Source organism: Anastrepha obliqua, chromosome 4 (genome assembly GCF_027943255.1).
Source record: "Anastrepha obliqua isolate idAnaObli1 chromosome 4, idAnaObli1_1.0, whole genome shotgun sequence".
Taxonomy (NCBI): Eukaryota; Metazoa; Arthropoda; class Insecta; order Diptera; family Tephritidae; genus Anastrepha; species Anastrepha obliqua.
The window spans coordinates 92,938,934-92,959,353 of NC_072895.1; the positions used below are offsets into that span (position 1 = coordinate 92,938,934).

Sequence of the window (20,420 nt, forward strand, 5' to 3'; positions counted from 1 at the left end):
CTAATGATACATGTATACAAGCTTTAAGATACCGTTAGGGTATTTTGAAAAAATAAAAAATATCCATGATGGTGTTGCATTGCCTCAAATATAAATGAAAATTGTGGTTTTTGCACACTTTCAAGCCGGAATTTTTCGAAGATGTGACGTGCAGAGGCTATTCTAAGTGTGTGTGTACATTCGGATTCACGAAGTCAGAATTTAAACTCAAATTATTGTAGTTTATCTGATATCTGCAGCTAAAAGGAAGCTATGAGTAAAAATCACGCCCCGATATTACGCCGAGTCGAATCTTGAAAGCAAAAAAAAAAGTCAACCACAAAATTAAAACGCTTTTTAATGTCTGCTTAGTGCGACGTTTTCTATTTCCCAACAAGGCAATAAGAATCGCACACGTACACACAATTCACGCCCATTTCACTCAGTTTACTATAAATTTGCGCACATTTCAACGCCCCTTGTCCCGACTTTTATGTGCTACACTGTAATTAAGCGGATGTCCCCATTGCGAGAGCAAAGGAAACGGCGTAAAAGGGCGAACACACTGTAGTAGTTGTTGTATGTGTATGTGTGTGAGTGTAATGAATCCCAGCGCCTGCATTTAACTTGTAATTTTTATGTAATTAAAAGCTTTTTTTTTTTTTTGTTCTACCTCAAATGGAATGCGAAGTCATAAAGGCGTTTGTATGGATGTATGACTGAGCCGACGTTGCGGTGGGAAGTTTTGCGTGATTTCTTGCTACTTGCAGGCCATAAATGTGCGCCGACACATAAGTAATTTTTAGTTTTTATGCACGCACATTTGATTTTATTTATTTCAATGCACGCACACGCGCCGACACAGCGCAACCACGTGAAGTTGCGCAGCTAAGGTGGCCGGTGCCGTTAATAGGTCATTAGTATGCTCGTTTTTATTCTATTTCATTTCAACTGCACGTCTGTTACTATTTTAGTCACTTTTTTTCATGTCGTGTGTGCGTGTGTATGTGAAATATGCCACACGCATTAATATTGGTCGTCGTAAATTGCTGTATGTGGCAAGTGCAACTGATTTGCTGTTAATTAAGTGCGGCAACAGCTGCCAACGAAGCACAAAAACAAAACAAAAAATAAATAAAAAAAATAAAAAATAATAAAAAAAATCAACAAGCAAGCCTGCTGAGAGGCGCGCTGTTTGACTACATTCAACATTGGCGCTGTGTTGTTGTTGGTCAATTAATCAACATATCAAAGGAAGCGCAGCGGGCGGCAATCCACGCATATGTTATCATTAACTGGCCTATGTGAGCGTACATGTATTCGTCCACACACACACATGCACACATGCCACACACCTCCACGAAAAATATATCTGTAAGGTATTTGCCATTTTCGTCACACTGCCGTATTTAATTGCCTACTTTTACGGTCGCCCAATTTCATCAGCGCTCATTCGCTTACCTTAATAAATTGAAATGTCGCTATTGGCGGTAATCGTTTGCTCTTCGGATAGAAGAAGCTGCTCGCCGGATGTGCTGGATAGCGTGATGTGATGCGATAGATGACACCTTGCGGCGATGTCGGCCAATTGGGTGCGGTGAAGGTGAAGCCATTATCGGTGCCCGCATCGAGTGGATCCATTTCAATGGTCACAGTGTCAATCCAGGAGCCGCCGACGCAGAGCTGTAAGTAATTAATTGAGAATAATTAAATAATTTATTGCTGCACATTTTAAGATCGTAAATCGCAGTTAAATGCGGAAATAAATTGAGTAAAATCACAGTTGATTTGTGGCATCAATAAACAATTTTACGCGTACTTTTATTAACTAATTACGCTTCTGGAGTATCAGGCACTTTTGCTTGAGAGAATTTAATATTTATTCATTTATTTGTTCGCTTCGACAGGTGATGACATGTATTTTTGCCATGAAAAAGCTCATAAAAAACCATCTGCCGTTCGGAGTCGGCTTACATTGTGAAACAAATCGACGGAGGTCGCCCAAATGCCAAATAATGGAAGTGAGCACAACAACTCAGAACCTCTGGACTAGTACTGTGTATAGCAAAGTTAGTCCCAAAGATATCCTTTTCCATACCAGAATTTGCTTCTTTTAAGGAAACAGAACCCCACCATCGTAACGGAAGATAGCAATTTGTAGAATAGTCTTTTAATAAATACAAGGACGTCTAATCGATTTTGTAGTAGAGCATTTTCTAATGGTTAATAATCTGACAGTCTTGAGTTTGATTCTTACTGAAAAGCTGAAACAATGAAGTAGTAGTAAAAGCTATTTCTATCAGCAGTGGCCGCTCACAGGCGTTAATAGTTTTATCGCAAAAATCTGCTTTGTCGGGAGAGCTGCTGTTTTATGCATTTGCTTGCATGAATATTTACTTTTGCTAATATGGGGATATAAATTATTTACCCTACAAGACAGCTGATTATCATATACCTAAGTACTCATATTATCATCATCACTATGCTCATCGAACTTCACATTTTCGTTCTAGCCATCGGAAAGTTCTAATAGTTTCCCCTTGTCGGTGTGTTATTCCATCTCTCTTTTACCAATAGCAATTTCTTACAACTAAGAAATATATCTACTATGCTCTAAAAGTCAAGGGAACTAATAATTTTTATTCCTACAATGTAATAACTACTGACAACTAAACTCCTCATTTTCGTTAAAAAGTAATCAGCACTGATGACAAAAACACCTAATTTTCGTTAAAATCGTTTAAAAGTGATCAGCGCTGATGACAAAAACTACTCAATTTCGTTATCATAAAATGTTTTATTTAGAAATATATAAAATTTTCATCATCACAAACTTCTCATTTTTGTTATCAAAAAGTAATCAGTACTGATGACAAAAACTCCTCATTTTCGTTAAAATCGTTAAAAAGTAATCAGCACTGATGACAAAAACTACTCATTTTCGTTATTATAAAATGCTTTATTTAGAAATATATAAAATTTTCATCCTCACAAACTTCTCATTGTTATCAAAAAGTAATCAGTACTGATGACAAAAACTCCTCATTTTCGTTAAAAAGTAATCAGCACTGATGACAAAAACACCTAATTTTCGTTAAAATCGTTAAAAAGTAATCACCACTGATGAAAAAAGCTACTCATTTTCGTTATCATAAAATGTTTTATTTAGAAATATATAAAATTGATATCTTTTTGTATTCATTAAAAAACCCTTACATATTAATTCGGTATTTCATCCACAGAGATACGAACTTAAGCTAATTCAAATGTTAGCCAAGCATCTACTCATTCGGCTATGGCGATCATATAGCAAACACAACAAAATTTCACACTAGAACTTTCTTCAGAGCAGCCAAATTATAGTCAAATTTCATATAGCAGCCAAATGAGTTGCCTTGCCATTTGAAGTACAGTGGATATATTTTCACCTATATGAAAAAGTGCTCAGCACTGTCTTCTAGGGTATGTATGTATGAACATACAGTCACTCAGACTTTATTGGAGCACCTCGGACGAAGCTGCAATGGTGATCGCAGGCATGACGCCCGCCGATATATTGGCAGAAGAGCGAGCAAGAGTGCACGCGCTAAAAGAGCAGGGTCGAACTAACATAGCAACGATCATAAAAACAGAGAAGGCTATATCCTTACTCAAGTGACAAGAACATTGGGAAAACTCCACAAAAGGAAGGTGCACCTATATGCTAATCCCAAACATTGAGATATGGCTAAATCGAAGCTACGGTGAGTTTAACTTCCACCTAACACAATTCTTGACAGGTCATAGTTGCTTCCAAAAGTACTTACACCACCTTAGGATACGTGACTCGCCTTTAGGTACAGTATGCCACGAAGAGGAAGATGCAAAGCATGTATTTTTCGTATACTTACAATTTACAACTATCAGAGACAATTTAGCTGCACTATCAGAATATCTGATAGTACCAGGAAACATAGTCGACATCATGTTGTCTTCAAAGTATGTGTGGGATAAAATTTCGTCAGCAATCAGTGATATACAACATGCATTAATGCACGCAGACATACACGAGGTAAGCGGTAGCTAAACAGACGATTCTTGACAAAGAAACGGACTCTAAGGTCGAAGTGTTACAAGTATGGTGGGAGGGGGTAGACAGGCCCAACCGAGGGAGGATTAAAGTATATGCAACTTTTGACGGACTGCATGTGAAGAGTAACTGACGTAGAGCTTAGTGCTCAACCGCCTTCCCGACAATTAACTTAACTGTTACACCGGTAGGGAATCGTTACATTGACGGTAGGAGGTGTAGTTTGGGTTAAAGCCCTACACTGACAGGGTACAGGCTTTCGATGCTTCCTACTCGTCAAAAAACAAAAAAAAAAAAACGCCCTTATGGGATTTAGATACGATTGTTTTGTAAAATATTCTATAATATTTTTCATAATATTTTGCAAAAAAGGAAAAAGAGAGTATGCAGATATTTTATATATTTTGCTTTATTTCATTTCACAACATAAAACTTACAACATTGCCCACTCTTTTTAATGCAAAAACATACAGAGAATTCACGTCGCAGCTTAAATGATATAGTTAATAGTATCGCTATTCCCTGCACAAGTTTCAACAAACGAAATTGTACTTTTATATTTCGCAAAATATTTTGAAATATAGAACATTTTACAAAAAAATCGTATATGTATCAAATAAAGTGTGAGTGACTGTGGGCAAAAAGTAAGGTGAATTTGGTTGTAAAATGAAAAATCTGTATTTAGTTTTGTAAATTAATTTCATCCCCTTCAAAATAATCCCCTCTCGATGAAATACTCGTACACTTATGCCAACGATTTTCCCAATCCCCAAACATGCCATCTTATCTTCTCAATCGACTCGAAACGCGTACCCGGAGTGGTCTCTTGAGTTGTGGGAATAGCCAGAAGTCACACGGAGCCAAATCAGGCGAATACGGTGGTTGCGGAACGATATGCGTGGAATTTTTGGCGAAATGGTCACGAAGAACGAGTGCAGTGTGAGCCGGTGCATTATCGTGATGCAAAAACCAAGAGTTGTTGGCCCATAATTCTGGTCTTTCTAGACGAATTGCTTCACGCAAACGACGCATAACGCTCAAATAATATTCTTTATTAACAGTTTGGCCAGGTGGAAGGAATTCATAGTGCACCGCACCACGAAAATCGAAAAAAACTGTCATCAAGACCTTTATTTTTGAACGACTTTGACGGCCTCGCCTTTAGCACGATATTCGTTTGATTGGTCCGTTGTTTCAGGGTCGTAAGCATAAATCCAACTCTCATCTCCCGTAATGATGCATTTGAGCTTGTCCTGATAGTCTGAAAGCATTGTTTCACACACATCAACGCGACGACTTTTTTCCAAGAAATTGAGAGTTTTCTGTACCAAACGAGATTTGACTTTTCGTAGGCCCAAATGGTCTTTCAAAATGGGTTTCACAGATCCTTCTGATATTCCGATCATATCAGTAAGGTCTTTAACATTCAACCGACGATATTTGAGCACTAACTCCTTCTCTTTATTGACGTGTTGGTCATCTGTTGATGTCGATGGTCGTCCGGAGCGCTCCAAGTCATCAACACGTTCTCGACCCTCTTTGAAGTCTTTGTACCACTTGTAAACATTTTTCTGCGACATGGTCGAATCACCAAATGCCTTCTGCAACATGCTAAACGTTTCCGCAGCCGAAATTTCATTCCGTTAAAAAAATTTGATGGCACTTCTCTGCTCAATCAAATCAGACATTGTAAAAATCGAAAAATGCACTCTTGGTCGTTTGGTAAACACAAGCGTAAATATATTACTGATATTGACATTCACATGAAAGTTGGCCCAGATGTTATTAACAGTGCTGCCAACTCATGAAAAAAATAACTAGAGCGAAATTTTAATCCCGAAAAGTTTGACAAATAAATTCACCTTACTTTTTGCCCACATTAGTATATCTCGTTAAAGGTTTTAAATGGAAAACCTGCCGAAAGCCAACTTACCAACCCTACTCGCTCAAACTGCCACTCCCACTTCCATCTATATTACGGCTTAGTGCTTAAAATTGAAGCATACCTACAAGCGCCACTTGTAAACAACTTTTCGAAAATCACCAGAAAAGAAGAAAATTGTATTTACCGCGCAAATAAGCAATCGAATTACTTTCCTTTTCTATAATTTTTCATTACTTATTTCAAATGCGATAATCAAACAACGCATAAAGCAACATGACAAAGCATACTTTTAAGCGCAAACATACAAGGTAAATACATTAAATATATTTCCCCCCTCACAAGCTGATAATTGAGTTTCAATTTGAATGTGGCAATGTATGTATGTATGTGTGTATATGCGCGAGGCCCATTAATTGGAAGAGCATTGCTGTCAGCTTAAGGCTATCGAAAATGATATTCATTGCCAGCGACTACACCAATCTGAATTGCTATCTGAATGCGCCTAAGTGTATGCTATACAGACACAAAAATCTTTAATGTCAATGTTATTAATGCAAATCGTCACAAATCGCATTAGCTAGAGTGATATGAACCGCAGAAAGATTGAGCGTAATACGAGTGTGGCAGGAGCAGTAAAGGAAGAATGAAGAGGAAGAAAGGAAAATAATTTACAGAGAGAGAGAGAGAGAGAGATTGAAATAGAGCCAAAAGCGACATTAATTTAGGGCGATTCAAATATAATATTCGACTGTGGTCAATTTAGAGGGGTTGTGGTATATGAAACTTCTGAAAATGTGTATTGACAGGAAGCTGATTGCTACGTAAAGCTGAAGTTTACATGAACGCGGCGCCGACAGACGAGCACATCTACATATTCACAGTCAGCAGCAATCAAATTGAAATCAAAATCCAAATACAAATCGAAAGCAATTGGAGATGAAAGCTATTGATGACATTCTAGACATATAATTCAGACAGCGTTGTTGCTGTTTTTATTGCATGTCATAAAAATTACAAGAAACATCAGCATAAAAGCGAAAAGCTACCAACCAAGATAATGATGACTACACAAATGAGCGCTGCGGTGAGGAGTAGCTGAGTAGATGAGTAGTACAGCGACTCGCTGCTTGTTGGTAGCTAAGTTGTTAGGGGGAAAAATGATAATGCGTTGGATTTAAGTGTGACTGACGGTTGCAGACATTTATGCTATTTGCTTTTCTGTCTTTTTTTTGGTTTTTTTTTTTTTTGTTTTTTGTTTTTTAATTTCGAAAAATCAATGTACCTCCATCCTATTCGGCTCATCAACTACAAAGCTTCCTCGGTCAGGGTATTAGCAGTTACTTCACTGGCTTGTGAGGTTGTAGCCTATTGCTTTGGCGCCCATTTACATGGCTCCTCTTATTGCCATATTCGTCTATAATGATATTCACCCTCCACATCTCACCTCTTCTCGCCTACACTAACTGTCACATTGCATTTAATTTGATTGGTTTGTCTCACACGCTTGTTGCTGTTGTTCTTGCTCTTGTTTGTCCTTTCCGCCTCTGTCAACCAGGCTGCGCCACAGTACACTTCAACATAATCTTAATGACATTGTCGCTGTATATTTAGCCACTGGGGTTGCATGCAATTTGCTTCCCACCACTATTTTACATCAATAATCAGCTCAGCGCGTCGACAGCCACAAACGGTTGCGGTTTATGCGGTGAATGCATTAATATCGCCACTAATAAATTGGTTTGACATTTTGAGTGAGCCGACCGAAAATTGCCAGCGCATACGAATATATTGTGTGGCATGCAACAATAACGCTTCAGAGCACACTTATGATGCACGCTTGTCTTATGCATAGGTATATACAGATGTGTGAGATATTTTACGTACAAGGTGTAGCATAAAGTTCCCTGAATTTAGGCAAAACTCCACAGCCGAAGTTTGAAAGCAATGGTTTGAGTTTTACGCTGGTTTTTCGAATATAAGTCTTTAAGCCATGCCGTGGAAGTGATTACTTATTAAAGGTAAAGTTATGCGTTCCAAGTTTTTTCTGTCTCACATTAAATTGTTTTAATATGAAAATAGCAAAGTGCCGAATCACGAACATATTTGCCATAGAAGCTAAGCTGCAGGCTACTGGACGAGTCATGGCCGGCATGTAATGGAAATATTTTCTCTGGAAGCCAAGCTGCAGGCTACCGGACGGGTCATAGCCGGCATGTAACGGAAATATCCTCTCTGGAAGCCAAGCTGCAGGCTACCGGACGGGTCAGAGCCGGCATGTAACGGAAATATTTTCTCCGGAAGCCAAGCTGCAGGCTACCGGACGGATCATAGCCGGCATGTAACGGAAATATTTTCTCTGGAAGCCAAGCTGCAGGGCACCGGACGAGTCAGAGCCGGCATGTAACGGAAATATTTTCTCTGGAAGCCAAGCTACAGGCTACCGGACGGGGCAAATACTTCTAAGTATAAAGATTAACTGCAAATAAGTTAGAAATAACAAATAAGCAGTCCCGGGAAAACGGCGGCTGCTCCATCAGACTTTAGTGGAGCTCTTAAATGGGTTCTAAACTCCTCTTATTAACAAACTTCAGGGCGGGAGGATGTCGCCTTCAAATAAACATCTAGCCCAAGAACCTTCCACAACATCTCTTTCATAGTGGACGGCTGCGAGCAGCCTCTAACTTGTAGCAATCGGTTGAATTTGAAATACTCCTCCCTCCAGCTAAATCGAAGATGGCCATCGAGTGGCTTGGGACGCTGGTCTAACAACTTATCGCTCCTAAAACGTAATTCCTACTGAAATTTTTATATAATGTGCTGAAAATTTCTTATGGGCATTAAGTCCAAATCTGCAGACATTCAAAAAAATCTTTTTTAATACAGGATTATTACGTTTTAGTCTGAGCGGGTCAGTAGCAGAGATAATATTTTATGTTTTCCACTCCTAATTGAAGAGAAGGTCATGCGTTTTCCATCCACTCACATGAGACAGAATGCTGCATTGATACGGATCACTAAACCAATGGAGAAACTGTGAACTAAGCAGGAGTTGTCTTGTATCCCAGTATATGGACTTCCCTGGCCCATTTGTTGTTTTATATTTCACTGAAAGCCAAGTTAAGCGGAGGTTTTCATGAGGATATAGAGGTGCGCTAGTTTTTTTCCTTCCAGCGAGATTGTTGGCCAGTTCTTTTCCTTCCAGCTCATCTGCGGTGCAGTAACTGTGAATATATCTGTGTCTGAGGACTCCAACTATATTTGTTGCACACTTGTAGCCAGCTCGTTTAAGGACTTCCCACATTCTCTATTGAAGAAGTGTTGTGGTGCAGTAGTGTTTTTATAGCAGCTTGCGAGTAGTAAATTGTCATAGTCTATTTTGGACATGCGAGCCTCCCTTATTGCTTTTAATACGGCCAAAAAGGCGTTGCACCAGTCAGAAAGCCGTTGTGGTTGTTGTTGTAGCAGCATAAACATTCCCCATATTCACATACGGGGAATGCTGCTGGAGTGACAGTCCTTGGCCGGATATAAATCCGGGTCGTTTCAGTAACGTAGAACCGACTGTCGTGGAAACGGTTAGAAAGCCGTAACAGTGTGAGCTCTTCAGTTCCGGCCACATATATTGCGTATCTTCGCGCTACCGGTAAACTAGGCACCACATCCTTGGTCTAGGTCCGCAAAGTTTCCCTTTACGCTCTCTCAGTGCTTCCTGTGAGAAAATTTTTCCAAATCAGAACTGTTGGGTAGTGTGGTTTATATATGTATTTGTTGTTTTTGGTGGGACAACTAGCAAGCACAGCACTCAAACAACATTAAGACAATTGTACGACACTCGGATTTCCTTTTCAGTTTTCTTTAAATCTACCCGGCCTCCGAAGAAATCTGAGTAGATCTCGTAGAGCCAAGGAGCCAAGATGGTCGCTTCTTAACACATCACTGCCAAATACCTCGAGCCTGATTCGAGCGAAGCCCGGGCAAATACACAGAAAGTGGTCCGCCGTCTCATACTCCTTTCGAGATGCTGGGCAGAGGGCACTGTCTGAGATGTCTACCTTTTCCATGTGCTTCGCCCATAGAAAGTGACCCGTCATCAGTCCAACCAGCTGCCTATAGTCCCTTTTGCTCAATGATAGGAGGTTCTGCGACAGCCGCTCGGACTTGACAGGTAACATCAGTTTTGTCCATCTGCAGCTTCTCCCAGTCTGCCAAGCTTGTTTGTGGGTTGAAGTAACCCGTGTGCTAACCGTGGCCTCGATGGCTGCAGAAGGGAGTGCCCCTGCCTAAAGAAGTTGGCCTCAGAGCCCATTCCAGCTAAGAGTCAGAAGTTCGTTATCCGCGAAAGCCACGTGCCCCGAGACCCATGTTAGCATCAGGTTATTATGTATACTGACATAGTTCAGCCTAGATTTACAGGACTCAACCGGCCTTGAAGCGGTTGGAGGGCGGTTTAGGGCCATGAGCGCAGCTTTGCTGTCGCTGCAGGCACATATCTGCCTCCACAGATCTGCCTCTCCCCCAGTTTTCCACAACAAAGTTCATCGCTTCTTGAACAGCATACATCTCTGCTTGAAACACAGATGCTTAAATTCCAAGTGCAAAGTGTAGTTTTGTTCCGCTAGATTCCATGTAGTCAACAGAGCTCGATAATGGAGCCGTCTGTGAAAATGGGAAAACGCTGTTTGCCGGGCTCATTTTCAGAGTCTGACCACAATTGAGTCTTAGCAGCCCCATCCTGTATATCTTTTTAAGCACGACTCCATATGTCATGGAGTCAAGAGACAGGGATAGAATTATTGGATAGAAGTCCATGCGTTCTCTGTTAGCCAATGTCGGACAGTGTTCGTACCAATTCTCATTGTGTTTCAGGCTATATGGCTGAAAATCAAGTGATGATAGACTATCCCGAGCATCTAATACCGGGCCGAAAGTAGTAGGAAAAACTCTGGTGCAATAGATGGTCACAGTGCGTTCTAGTCTCGATAAGATCCTCCTGACTCCCACGAAAGAGAGAGTCTACTCGACCAGACCACTGATGCACAGGTGATGAGAGATCTTATCATAATATAGCTTTTCTTATTACCGGAGTTTAAACAAAAATGATCAAAAATTTTAGAATGTCGAAATCTAAAGTCTCTTACAGATTTGATTCGCACGCAATCTAGTGGTTTAGCAGCTTGCTTGAAGTTTATTATATGATACAAATCTATCTAAAGAAGATTTAATAGGATTCCCAAAACCTTTACCGATCAGACGAGACATGCCTTGGTGCCACCCGTTGTAACCCCTTCGTTTCTGCTAGCAGATGTGGTAAAGTCTAAGCTAATAAAGTTTAAAAAAATTTAATTTGAAAATTTCCTATAGGAAGCGACATCAATACTTTCTGTATTTAATGTAATTTAATCCAAGCAGTTTTGCAAATCCTCCTCAAATTTACCTGCTCTCTCTTTTCACTAATCAAACAGCGGCTCAAAATCCTCTTCAGCCTTCAACTAGTCTACACTACTCATTCTCATGCAAGCACCCATTTAATTTACGTCATTTGAAAAACACGAATCACCTCCTACTTCATTAATTTTCTTAAAAGTACTACCATCCACTTACCTGAAACGAATCGACGCCGATAAACCAATCGGGCGATGGTACAATGCGCGTCATTAGTGACACCAGACTGTGATTGCTATCCACAAAGAATTTCGCCTCTTGGCGTCCATCGCCCACTAACACTGCCGGTATGTTGAACTCATCGAAAACGCTGCGTTCACCAACAGATCCACTACCGCTACCACCACTACCCTTCATCGTGGTGGCTGTGGACGTTGATACAAAGCCGCCAAATGAATTTCCGTTTGCGGCATTTTGTTGTTGAAGCAATTGTTGTTGTTGGTGCATTTGTTGTTGTTGCTGTTCACCAGTAACACTGTCTAGCAAATCACTCTTGCCTGTTTCGGTGAATTGTTTAACGCCCGCTGTGGCCTGCTGGCCGATGTGATAGAGCGCGTAGGATGAGTCGTGTGTGCGGCCTGCAAGTAAGAGAGGGTAAAACAATGTGAGAAAGTGTGTATACGAGAGAGAGACGGAGGGGGCGAGGGAGTCAAAGCGCGCTGAAAGTTTAAGTGTATCCCGCATATTGAATGAATGAATAAGAATAAATTAATAAAGCAGCGCGCTGAAGCTCAAGTTTTTATTCAAAGTGCACAATTAAAAATCTATTACAGAGTTTCGCGAGCGTAGCAAAAGTGGAGGGAATCGAAAGAATAAGAAATGCGGAGAAGGCATAAAATTAGAAAGGCTAAAGGCATATTCCATCTCTAGTGAAGAATTACGTAAATTACTCAAATAGCGCAAATGGCTTTTACAAAGCAGCCGACACGAACGAGGCGAGCATGAAGCGATGCTAGCCTGACCGCTTGAGACAATAGAAATAATTAAGCAGTTGGTGGGACAAGTGGAGGTGCGTGACATTGAGGTCAGTGCCCGTCGGTGAATGAAGAAATTCAGAAGAAGCAGCGAAGACGCTGAAATCAAAGCAGTTCAGCGAACTCGGAAACGGAAGATGTTACAGTAAGAAAATATAAAATTAAGTAAGTAGAAGAGAGAGCCAGAGCTAAGAAAAAGTTGAGGGAAAGAAAAGAATTAAGCATGAAAATTATAATTAAATTAACAAAGTTTTAGTATTTTCGAGAATATTTTTGTAGTAAAAATGAAAAGAAGTAATACTAATTGAGCTATGCGCACAGTAACCCGATTGGTTGGCACATATGTATGTCACCTTTAGCCCAAGATACGCTGGCGTTCCCATAATTAAATCACCTCAACTTTTTACAGTATTCGCAAAAGTTTTCATGCTTAAATTTTTACAAATATATTGTTCATTGCGTTACAAAAAACTCATAAATCGAACTTCCAAACCGGTATAAAAATCACAAAAATTTTAAAAAATGTAAAAAGTCGCCCACAGAATTTTCTACTTTTTAATTAGAGGGAGGGATTAGTTACGCTCTCAAAAGATCTAAGTGGTTTGAGCAACTTGGTAAGGGGAAGAAAAACAGATGCAGGTACTTCAATGGGCCTTACGGTCACGGAGTGTCTTGTGTTAAGCAGGCAACCTGTCTAACCTAGCCCAATTAGAATATTTACAGAACTTCCGGGTATGCAATTTTACAGTACAATGTGCAATAATTTATAGTCATAGATTTTAGTGTAATAAAGTGTAAGTTTGAAGTCCTTGAAAATTGCATTAATTTTGGACATTTTTTTTCATTCAATGTTGGGCATTTTCTTATATATAAAGCACGTGTGGCCTTTGGTGATTTAATATAACTGCAGCTTCCAAAAATACAAAAACCCAGTATTGCAGCCATTAGTAAGAAAATCTTTTTCAAGTTTTTTTGTTGGAAATAAAAGCGCAAGCTTAGAATTATTAGGAAATCGACCTGAGCCATCAGTCTCGCCATAGCTTAAATTCCTTGCTTCATTGATAATTAAAGTTTGGCAAGGTTTTCATTTTAATCCCAAATTTAGTGCATGAAAAGTCTTATAACTTAAAAAAAAATTCTTCTTTTTAATAGTTTTGCGAAATATTTTATGAACACTTTAAACTTTGAAAAATGTAAGTACTACTTTTTTCTTATATTATTTTTTACCTCATTTTTTTTAATTTTTTTATAAAAAAATTTAGATTTTATAAAAAACTTTAAATGTTTTATTCAAGAATTTTTTATCTGTTTAATCAAACATTTTTAGTTTCCATATGAAAAATTTTATAATTATATTTTATGAGAGCTTTACAATTTTTAATTTTACGAATGTTAAATCCTTTTTGTTTCGTGTCTTTTTTTGCCTATTATTTTTAACTTCTTTTATGAAAAATTTTAGATTTTGCATACAACTATTTTATTGAAGAATTTTTATGAAATGTTTTTCATCGAAACATTTTTAGTTGTCATATAAACAATTAACTTTTTTTTTAATCATGGTTTTTCGTTAATTTTATGAAACATTTGATGAAAGCTTTAAATTTTTTCATGAAGCATGTAAACTATTTTTTGTTCTGAATCTTTTTCATTTAATTTTTTGTGAAAAATTTTATAGTTTATATACAACTATTTATATTAATTTTTTTTTAAATTATTATTTTTATTGAAAAATTTTCAGTTTTCATTTAAAAACTTTATAAATTGTTTAATACAGTTTTTTTTGTTCTCATTTTGATTAATTTTGCGAAATATTTTATGAATCTTTTAAAATTTATATTTAAAAAATATTAAATAATTTTTGCTTTTAATAATTTTTACTTCATTTTTTTCATTTTTATGTGAAGAATTCTAAATTTTCAAATCTTTTTAATATTTTCTTCATGAATTCTTTTATGAACATTTTTTTAATTAAATGAAATTTTTTTAGTTTTTATATTAAAACTTTTTAGTTCGCATATAAAAAATTGTATTGATTTTGTAAAATATTTAATGACAACCTTAATATTTGTATGTGAAGAATACTAATATAGATAATTTTTGTTTTGAGTATTTTTTTAATTAATTATATTGTTTTTTTTTGCAAAAAAGTTTAAATTTCATACATTTTTTTAATAATTTATTGGAGAATGTTTCTATGATATTTTATGTTTTATGAAAAGTTTTTATTTTTTTCAGTTATGTTTGTTTGTTAAATATTTTACGAAAGCTTTAAAATTTATATATGAGGAACATCAAATACTGTTCACTTTGAAACGTTTTTCACTTAGTCTGAATAATAAAAAATTCGTTTAATGAAAAATATTGGATTTCATATTAAATGATTTAGTATTTTTATGAATATTTTTTCTTGTAACTTTTATGAAAAACTTGTGATCTTCATGTAAAAAATTGCAAAAAATAAAAATTTCATGACAGCTTTAAAATTTGTATATGAGGAATATTAAATTATTAAGGTTTTTAAAATTTACGATGCAGTTTTTTTTTTTAATTTTAAATTTTATAAGAAATGTTTGTACTTTATTGAACAATTTTCTATACAATTTTTTTTTGTTTTAAGAAAAACGTTTCGTTTTAATATGAAAATTTTTTTAATGAAAATTTTTTAGTTTTGATAAGGAAATGTATATATATATATAATAATATGTTTATGCAGATTTTTTCTTTTACTTTTTTTATGAAGAATTTGTGGTTTTTCATCTGAAAAATGGAAACAAAAATTTTATTATTTTCTTGTCAAATATGTATTTCTTAAAAGCTTTATGAAGAATATTAAATTCTTTCGGTTTTTAAAATTAATTATTTTATTTTCACAAAAAAATTTTTAAAGTTACGAAAAATTTTTTGAGAAATTTTTTTTTAAGAAAAATGTTTCGTTTTCATATGCAAATTTTTTTTAATGAAAATTTTTTAGTTCTGATATGAAAGTTTATAAAAATATTATTTTGAATTACATTTTTTTGTTAATTTTGGGAAATATTTCGTGGAAGTTTAATTTTTACATGAAAGGTATTCTATAATGTTTGCCTTTAGTCTTTTCTCACTTAATCTAAAAAATAAAAAAATTTGTGTTATGCAAAATTTTAGATTTTATATAAACTTATTTAATATTTTTTTGAAGATTTTTTTCTTCTAATGTTTTTTATGAAAAATGTTCGGTTTGAACAATTTTATATATTAATTTTTTTAAATATATCTTTTTGTTAATTTTTTAAATATTTCATGACATTTTGTTTTTATTAAGTTAATTTTTTCTTTTAATTTTGTACAGAATTTATATGAAGAATATTAAACACTTTCTGTTTCTAAAATTTATTATTTTATTTTTTTCATGTTTCATTGAAGAATTTTTTATGAAATATTTTGTTTTTTTAGATAAATGATAAGTTAAGTAAGTACATTTTTTTTACTTTTTTACTTAATCTAAAAATTTAAAAATTTGTTTAATGAAAAATTTAAGATTTCGCAAAAATTTATTTAATATTCTTTTTGAGATTTTTTTATTTTAGTTTTATTTTGTAAAAAGTTTTTAGGTTTTATAATTTTTTTTAATTATGATATAATTATGGCTTTGTTAGTTTTAGAAAATATTTCATAGAAACTTTAAAATTTGTACGTGAAAAATATTAATTCCTTTTTATTTTTAATATATTTTTTTTTAATTCGTGTAATAATTTATTAATGAAATTGTTTAGATTTTAAATAAAATGATTTAATATTTTCTTACTTAATTTTTTTTTTTTTTATTTTTTAATGAAACATTTAGATTTGATAAGGGTTTTGTAATATCATGTTTTATTGAAGAGGTTTTACGAAAGTTTTGTTTTAATGAAGAATATTTCGTTTTCATATGAAGAATTTAAAGTTAGTTTTGCTTTTATTGTCGACTTTAATTTTCATACGATTTTGTAAGTTCGGTTGACACAACCCCAGCAAGCTTAGTGTTCTTCGTTCGTCGAAAGATGGTCAAAGTGAAAATGATATATTATTTTACAGGTACACAACTTAGTCCACTTGTTATTTGTAGCTGACCCTAGAGAATAATGTAGCCAGAAAATTTCAAGTGCAATTTGTGAATCAATCTACTGGAATTACACAGATCTACCAGCATTTGCGTGACTGGACTAAATTTTGATTGCGTTCCTGCCTCAACGTCCACAATCACTTTGTGCGCCATTATTGCATTTCCTTTCACTTATTTTTTATGAAAAAAAAACAATTCTGCAGCAATCTTGCTTTCACTGGCTGAGCGCTGGCAACAAATTGAATTAAATATTTCAGCAAGGAAAAATGTTGCGCACCACAGCACAATGCGCAAATAAGATTTGACTCCAGCTGCAGCGCGTTGGATCAAAAATTAATTTCACTATTCTTAATGCGAGTACACAGTTGCGCACACCTACATTTGCGTTCGTATGCTTGCACTAATGCAGAAGTATGCACACAGGTATGTCAGCAGTTTGGTTATGTAAGCAAAATCTATGCATACTTTTGCTGCTGCTTTGCTTAATTTTGTGGCAAGGTGTTCCAGCTGAGCAGTGCACGGAAATTTACTTAAGCGAGAACACTCTTGCATATGCATGTATATATGTATAAGCTTATACATATGTACTGAAGTGTATGTATGCGTGACAGTAGTACCCTTTCACGCAAATACCAAGCATACTAAAACTCGCAGCAATGCATTTCGCTTTCTCGCACTCCCTTTGTTAGTGTGTGTGTATGTGTGTATCTATGCATGAGTGCCCACCTGCGCACCTCGAAAATTTACTGCATTTTGCACGCCCCTTCATTTTCTTTACTACCTCACTTGCTTCGTTTCTATGCCAGTTAAGTGTTGATTTACAGTTTAACTTCCTTTTAAATGAATGTAAAGGCGCGCGCATGTATGTGTGTGTGTGTACTTACGCTGCTTTTGCTTTGTCTCATTATCATCACTCTCATCACCATTATAATTTGCAAATGCACGCAATTTTCCAGATTTTAGCGCCCTCGTTATGTTCAAGCACTCTATCTATATAATTAATGATTGTTGGTGTGAGTTTGGCACCCTAAAATGAGGCAACAGTACTTTGCTAAAAACCGCCAACGTGCGGCAAAATGGGGAAAAACGCAGGCTGCGCTGGTAAGGCAACTAAATTACGACAAATGCAGCGAAATGCTGAGGCATACTGAGACATGAATGTGCATGTATCTGTGTGTGTGTGTGACCAGGAGCTATGGTTCTTCGTATGTATGTGAGTACTTGGATTTATTTGGAAATCAAATGCACAAAATACATTCATTAGGCAGGAGAGCTTTTGGAGGGGCAAGCGCGATTGCACTATCTGCACTTAATTACATATTTAAGTGAATATTATATGAAAGTACTTTATTACTTCCTATTCAAAGCGTCTAAGAAATAATTTTGTCTTAAATATAACTCGTTTTCTTTTCATACTTTTTATCGAGTTGCATATTTGTTTGCATCAATTTTTTCGATTTTTTTTTTTATAGATCTTAAATATTGTGTTAGCCATTTGTCATTTGCTAAATATTTGTTTTATGCGGACTAATGTTTACTTCAATAAAAAAAAAATACTTTGAACGCTAAATTGAAAGTGGCTCCCTATGGACATCAGCTCCTACTCAACCACCATCCATGCGACTGCTCGTAAAAATGGCTCAAATGTTGGAAATGGTTCCAAGTCCACGAACATTTCACTCAACTTTCACTATAAGCGTTTGTAGATTTTGAATATAATTTATATTTTTTTATAATACAACCAGGAGGCACAAAATTAATCGGCCAATTTAATTTTCAAATGCATTTCTTAGAAAACGAAAAAAAATATTTGGGTGACCGAAATCTTTATTTTGACCTTTACTCGCTTATCTGCTCGTATTTTGTAGCTGTTCATTGTTCACAAGTGTCAAATATGGATGGCTTACGACACCATTTTTAAAATTATTATTCTTCCGATAGGCTGATTCATTTTGCTCCATCTCCAAGCATGAAAATTTATGCAAAGTTTTTAAATATCCGACTAATTTCCATCAAAATACTTTCTATTCAAAATGTTGAGAAAGTTGTGAGTATGCCGTGGTGCATACACCGTTTCTGGCTGTTTGGCCGAGTTCCTCCTCCAATTTGTGGTGTACGTCTTTAAGTTGTTCCATAAATGGAGGGAACTACAGTTTTAAGTCGACTCCGAAGGCAATTATTTTTTTTATGACGAGCTTCTTTATGGCAGAAATTCACTCGGAAATTTGCCGCAATCTGCAGAGGGGCGACCGCTATTAGAAAAAAATTATCTTCATTTTGGTTTCAGAACTTTTTTTAAAGCTTATTACCTCTACCATCATCCACTTCAGTCTCAATTAACCAACAAACGAATAAGCAAAGCAACTCAATACAGTGAGCTTGAAAAAAGGCACAAAAGATTTTACGAGAAAATTAAAAACTATATGAATTGCCCTCCATTTTTCTTCTCTGACCCATTTAAGTTGCACACCATTTGCTTTAAAATAGTCAAATAAAAAACAAATGCGCACAAAGACACAAAACAATGCAATAAAGTTTTGAGAATCTAATATTTCACGCAAAAGCATTTTTACCCTCAGGGTTTTGTCTCTGTTCGTTTAATTTCTTTTGCGTTTTTTCGTTTCAACTTTGCTTTCATTTCAACGTTGCTTTCATTTGCACAAATTCATTGCTTTTCTTCCAGGCAAAGCAGGCACTTTGACCTATGAGCATATTTTGTAAGCGCAGTGAAGTAAGGCAAACAGTTTTTGTAGTTTTTAAATTCGCTTTTTCGTTCTGACTTTTCGCAAACAATGCACAACTTTGAGTTTTTGCCACAGCCATTTGTGATTGTTATTTTTTATAATTCTAATTTTCTTCCTGTTCTTTTCTTTTCCGCTCTCTTCTACATTAAAAATTGCTGCTTTGCCTTATTCTCCAACCACGCCTACTTTTTTGGCACCTTTCTTTGCTTCCAACAAAATTTAAAATATAGTTTCTTTATTTGTTCTGTTGGCGCAAAACAAATAAAAAGTTGAAATATGTTTTCTTCGCTCGTCACACCGCACATTGGAGAATTGCAATTTGTCTTGAGTTTAAATTGAAAAATTCTGCACATATGCAATAACAACAATAAAAAATTATTAAGCTGCCAAACTGAGTAGCAAAAGAGAAATAAAGACAGCAAACCAACTCAACAGCGCTGCGTCGACACTTGCCGAAGGCGAATTGCAATGTAAAGTGCGACGTGACGTATGAGTTACGTGCAGACAATGTGTCCATTGCCAAAGGGAAACGCAGAACGCGTACATTTTTCAAAAGTAGCACAACTAAAAATTTTTCAAAATCGAGTTTCTTACATTTTTGCTACGCATACTGCGTAATTCTACTATTGTATTTAGTATACAACGAAGATCAGCTAATTCTTTGCTGTAAATTCCTTTAAAAACATAGTTATGTTTCTCCGCGTGTTTTAGTATACCAGATGGGATTGTGTTGAAATTTTTCTTTAACATTTTGTGGCAAAATCAAGTATTTAGAGTTATGTTTTTTTTCCGGAAACTATGGAGACATGTTTGCATGTGCTCACTGCTACTTTACTACTACCTCGCTGGCATGTTGCGTATACGCCACGTTGTGCGGTTGTGCGAACGAATGGGATTATAAACTATTGCACTATTTTTTTGGATTTTTTTTGTTTTTGGGAAAGTAAGAAGAAGCGAGTAATAACTTTAAAAAGCCATAAACATACTCCCTGTTGACATGTCGCTGTGACTAATTTGGGGAAAGAGCCAATAGAAACTTATTGCCATGAACTCTCTTGCGTAACGCACGTTAACTTTAATAGAGTAAACCACTTGCATGGTATGTAGGTCAAGGAATATGAGCAAATATGGTGATCATGTCTGTTTCGTATTAATTGCGGCCAATTAGGAGTCAACAAAATGTGGTTTAGCTTATGGGAATTTATCTTTAGTGGAATCGGATATGAATTGTGGGCGAAGCTTTCCT

General features: G+C 35.9%; 1 protein-coding gene across 1 annotated transcript in view; it reads right to left on the bottom strand.

The window, feature by feature from the left end:
• The window catches only part of LOC129244283 (uncharacterized), a 60,070-nt gene extending 43,487 nt beyond the window's left edge, over positions 1–16,583 (bottom strand). Inside the window, exons 1-3 of the mRNA XM_054881899.1 lie at positions 16,502–16,583; positions 11,535–11,953; positions 1,441–1,662 (exon numbers count right to left, since the gene is read on the bottom strand). Coding sequence (XP_054737874.1) covers positions 1,441–1,662; positions 11,535–11,953; positions 16,502–16,583 — 723 coding nt within the window. The remainder of the gene's footprint in view (positions 1–1,440; positions 1,663–11,534; positions 11,954–16,501) is intronic.
• Positions 16,584–20,420: the final 3,837 nt, after the last annotated feature.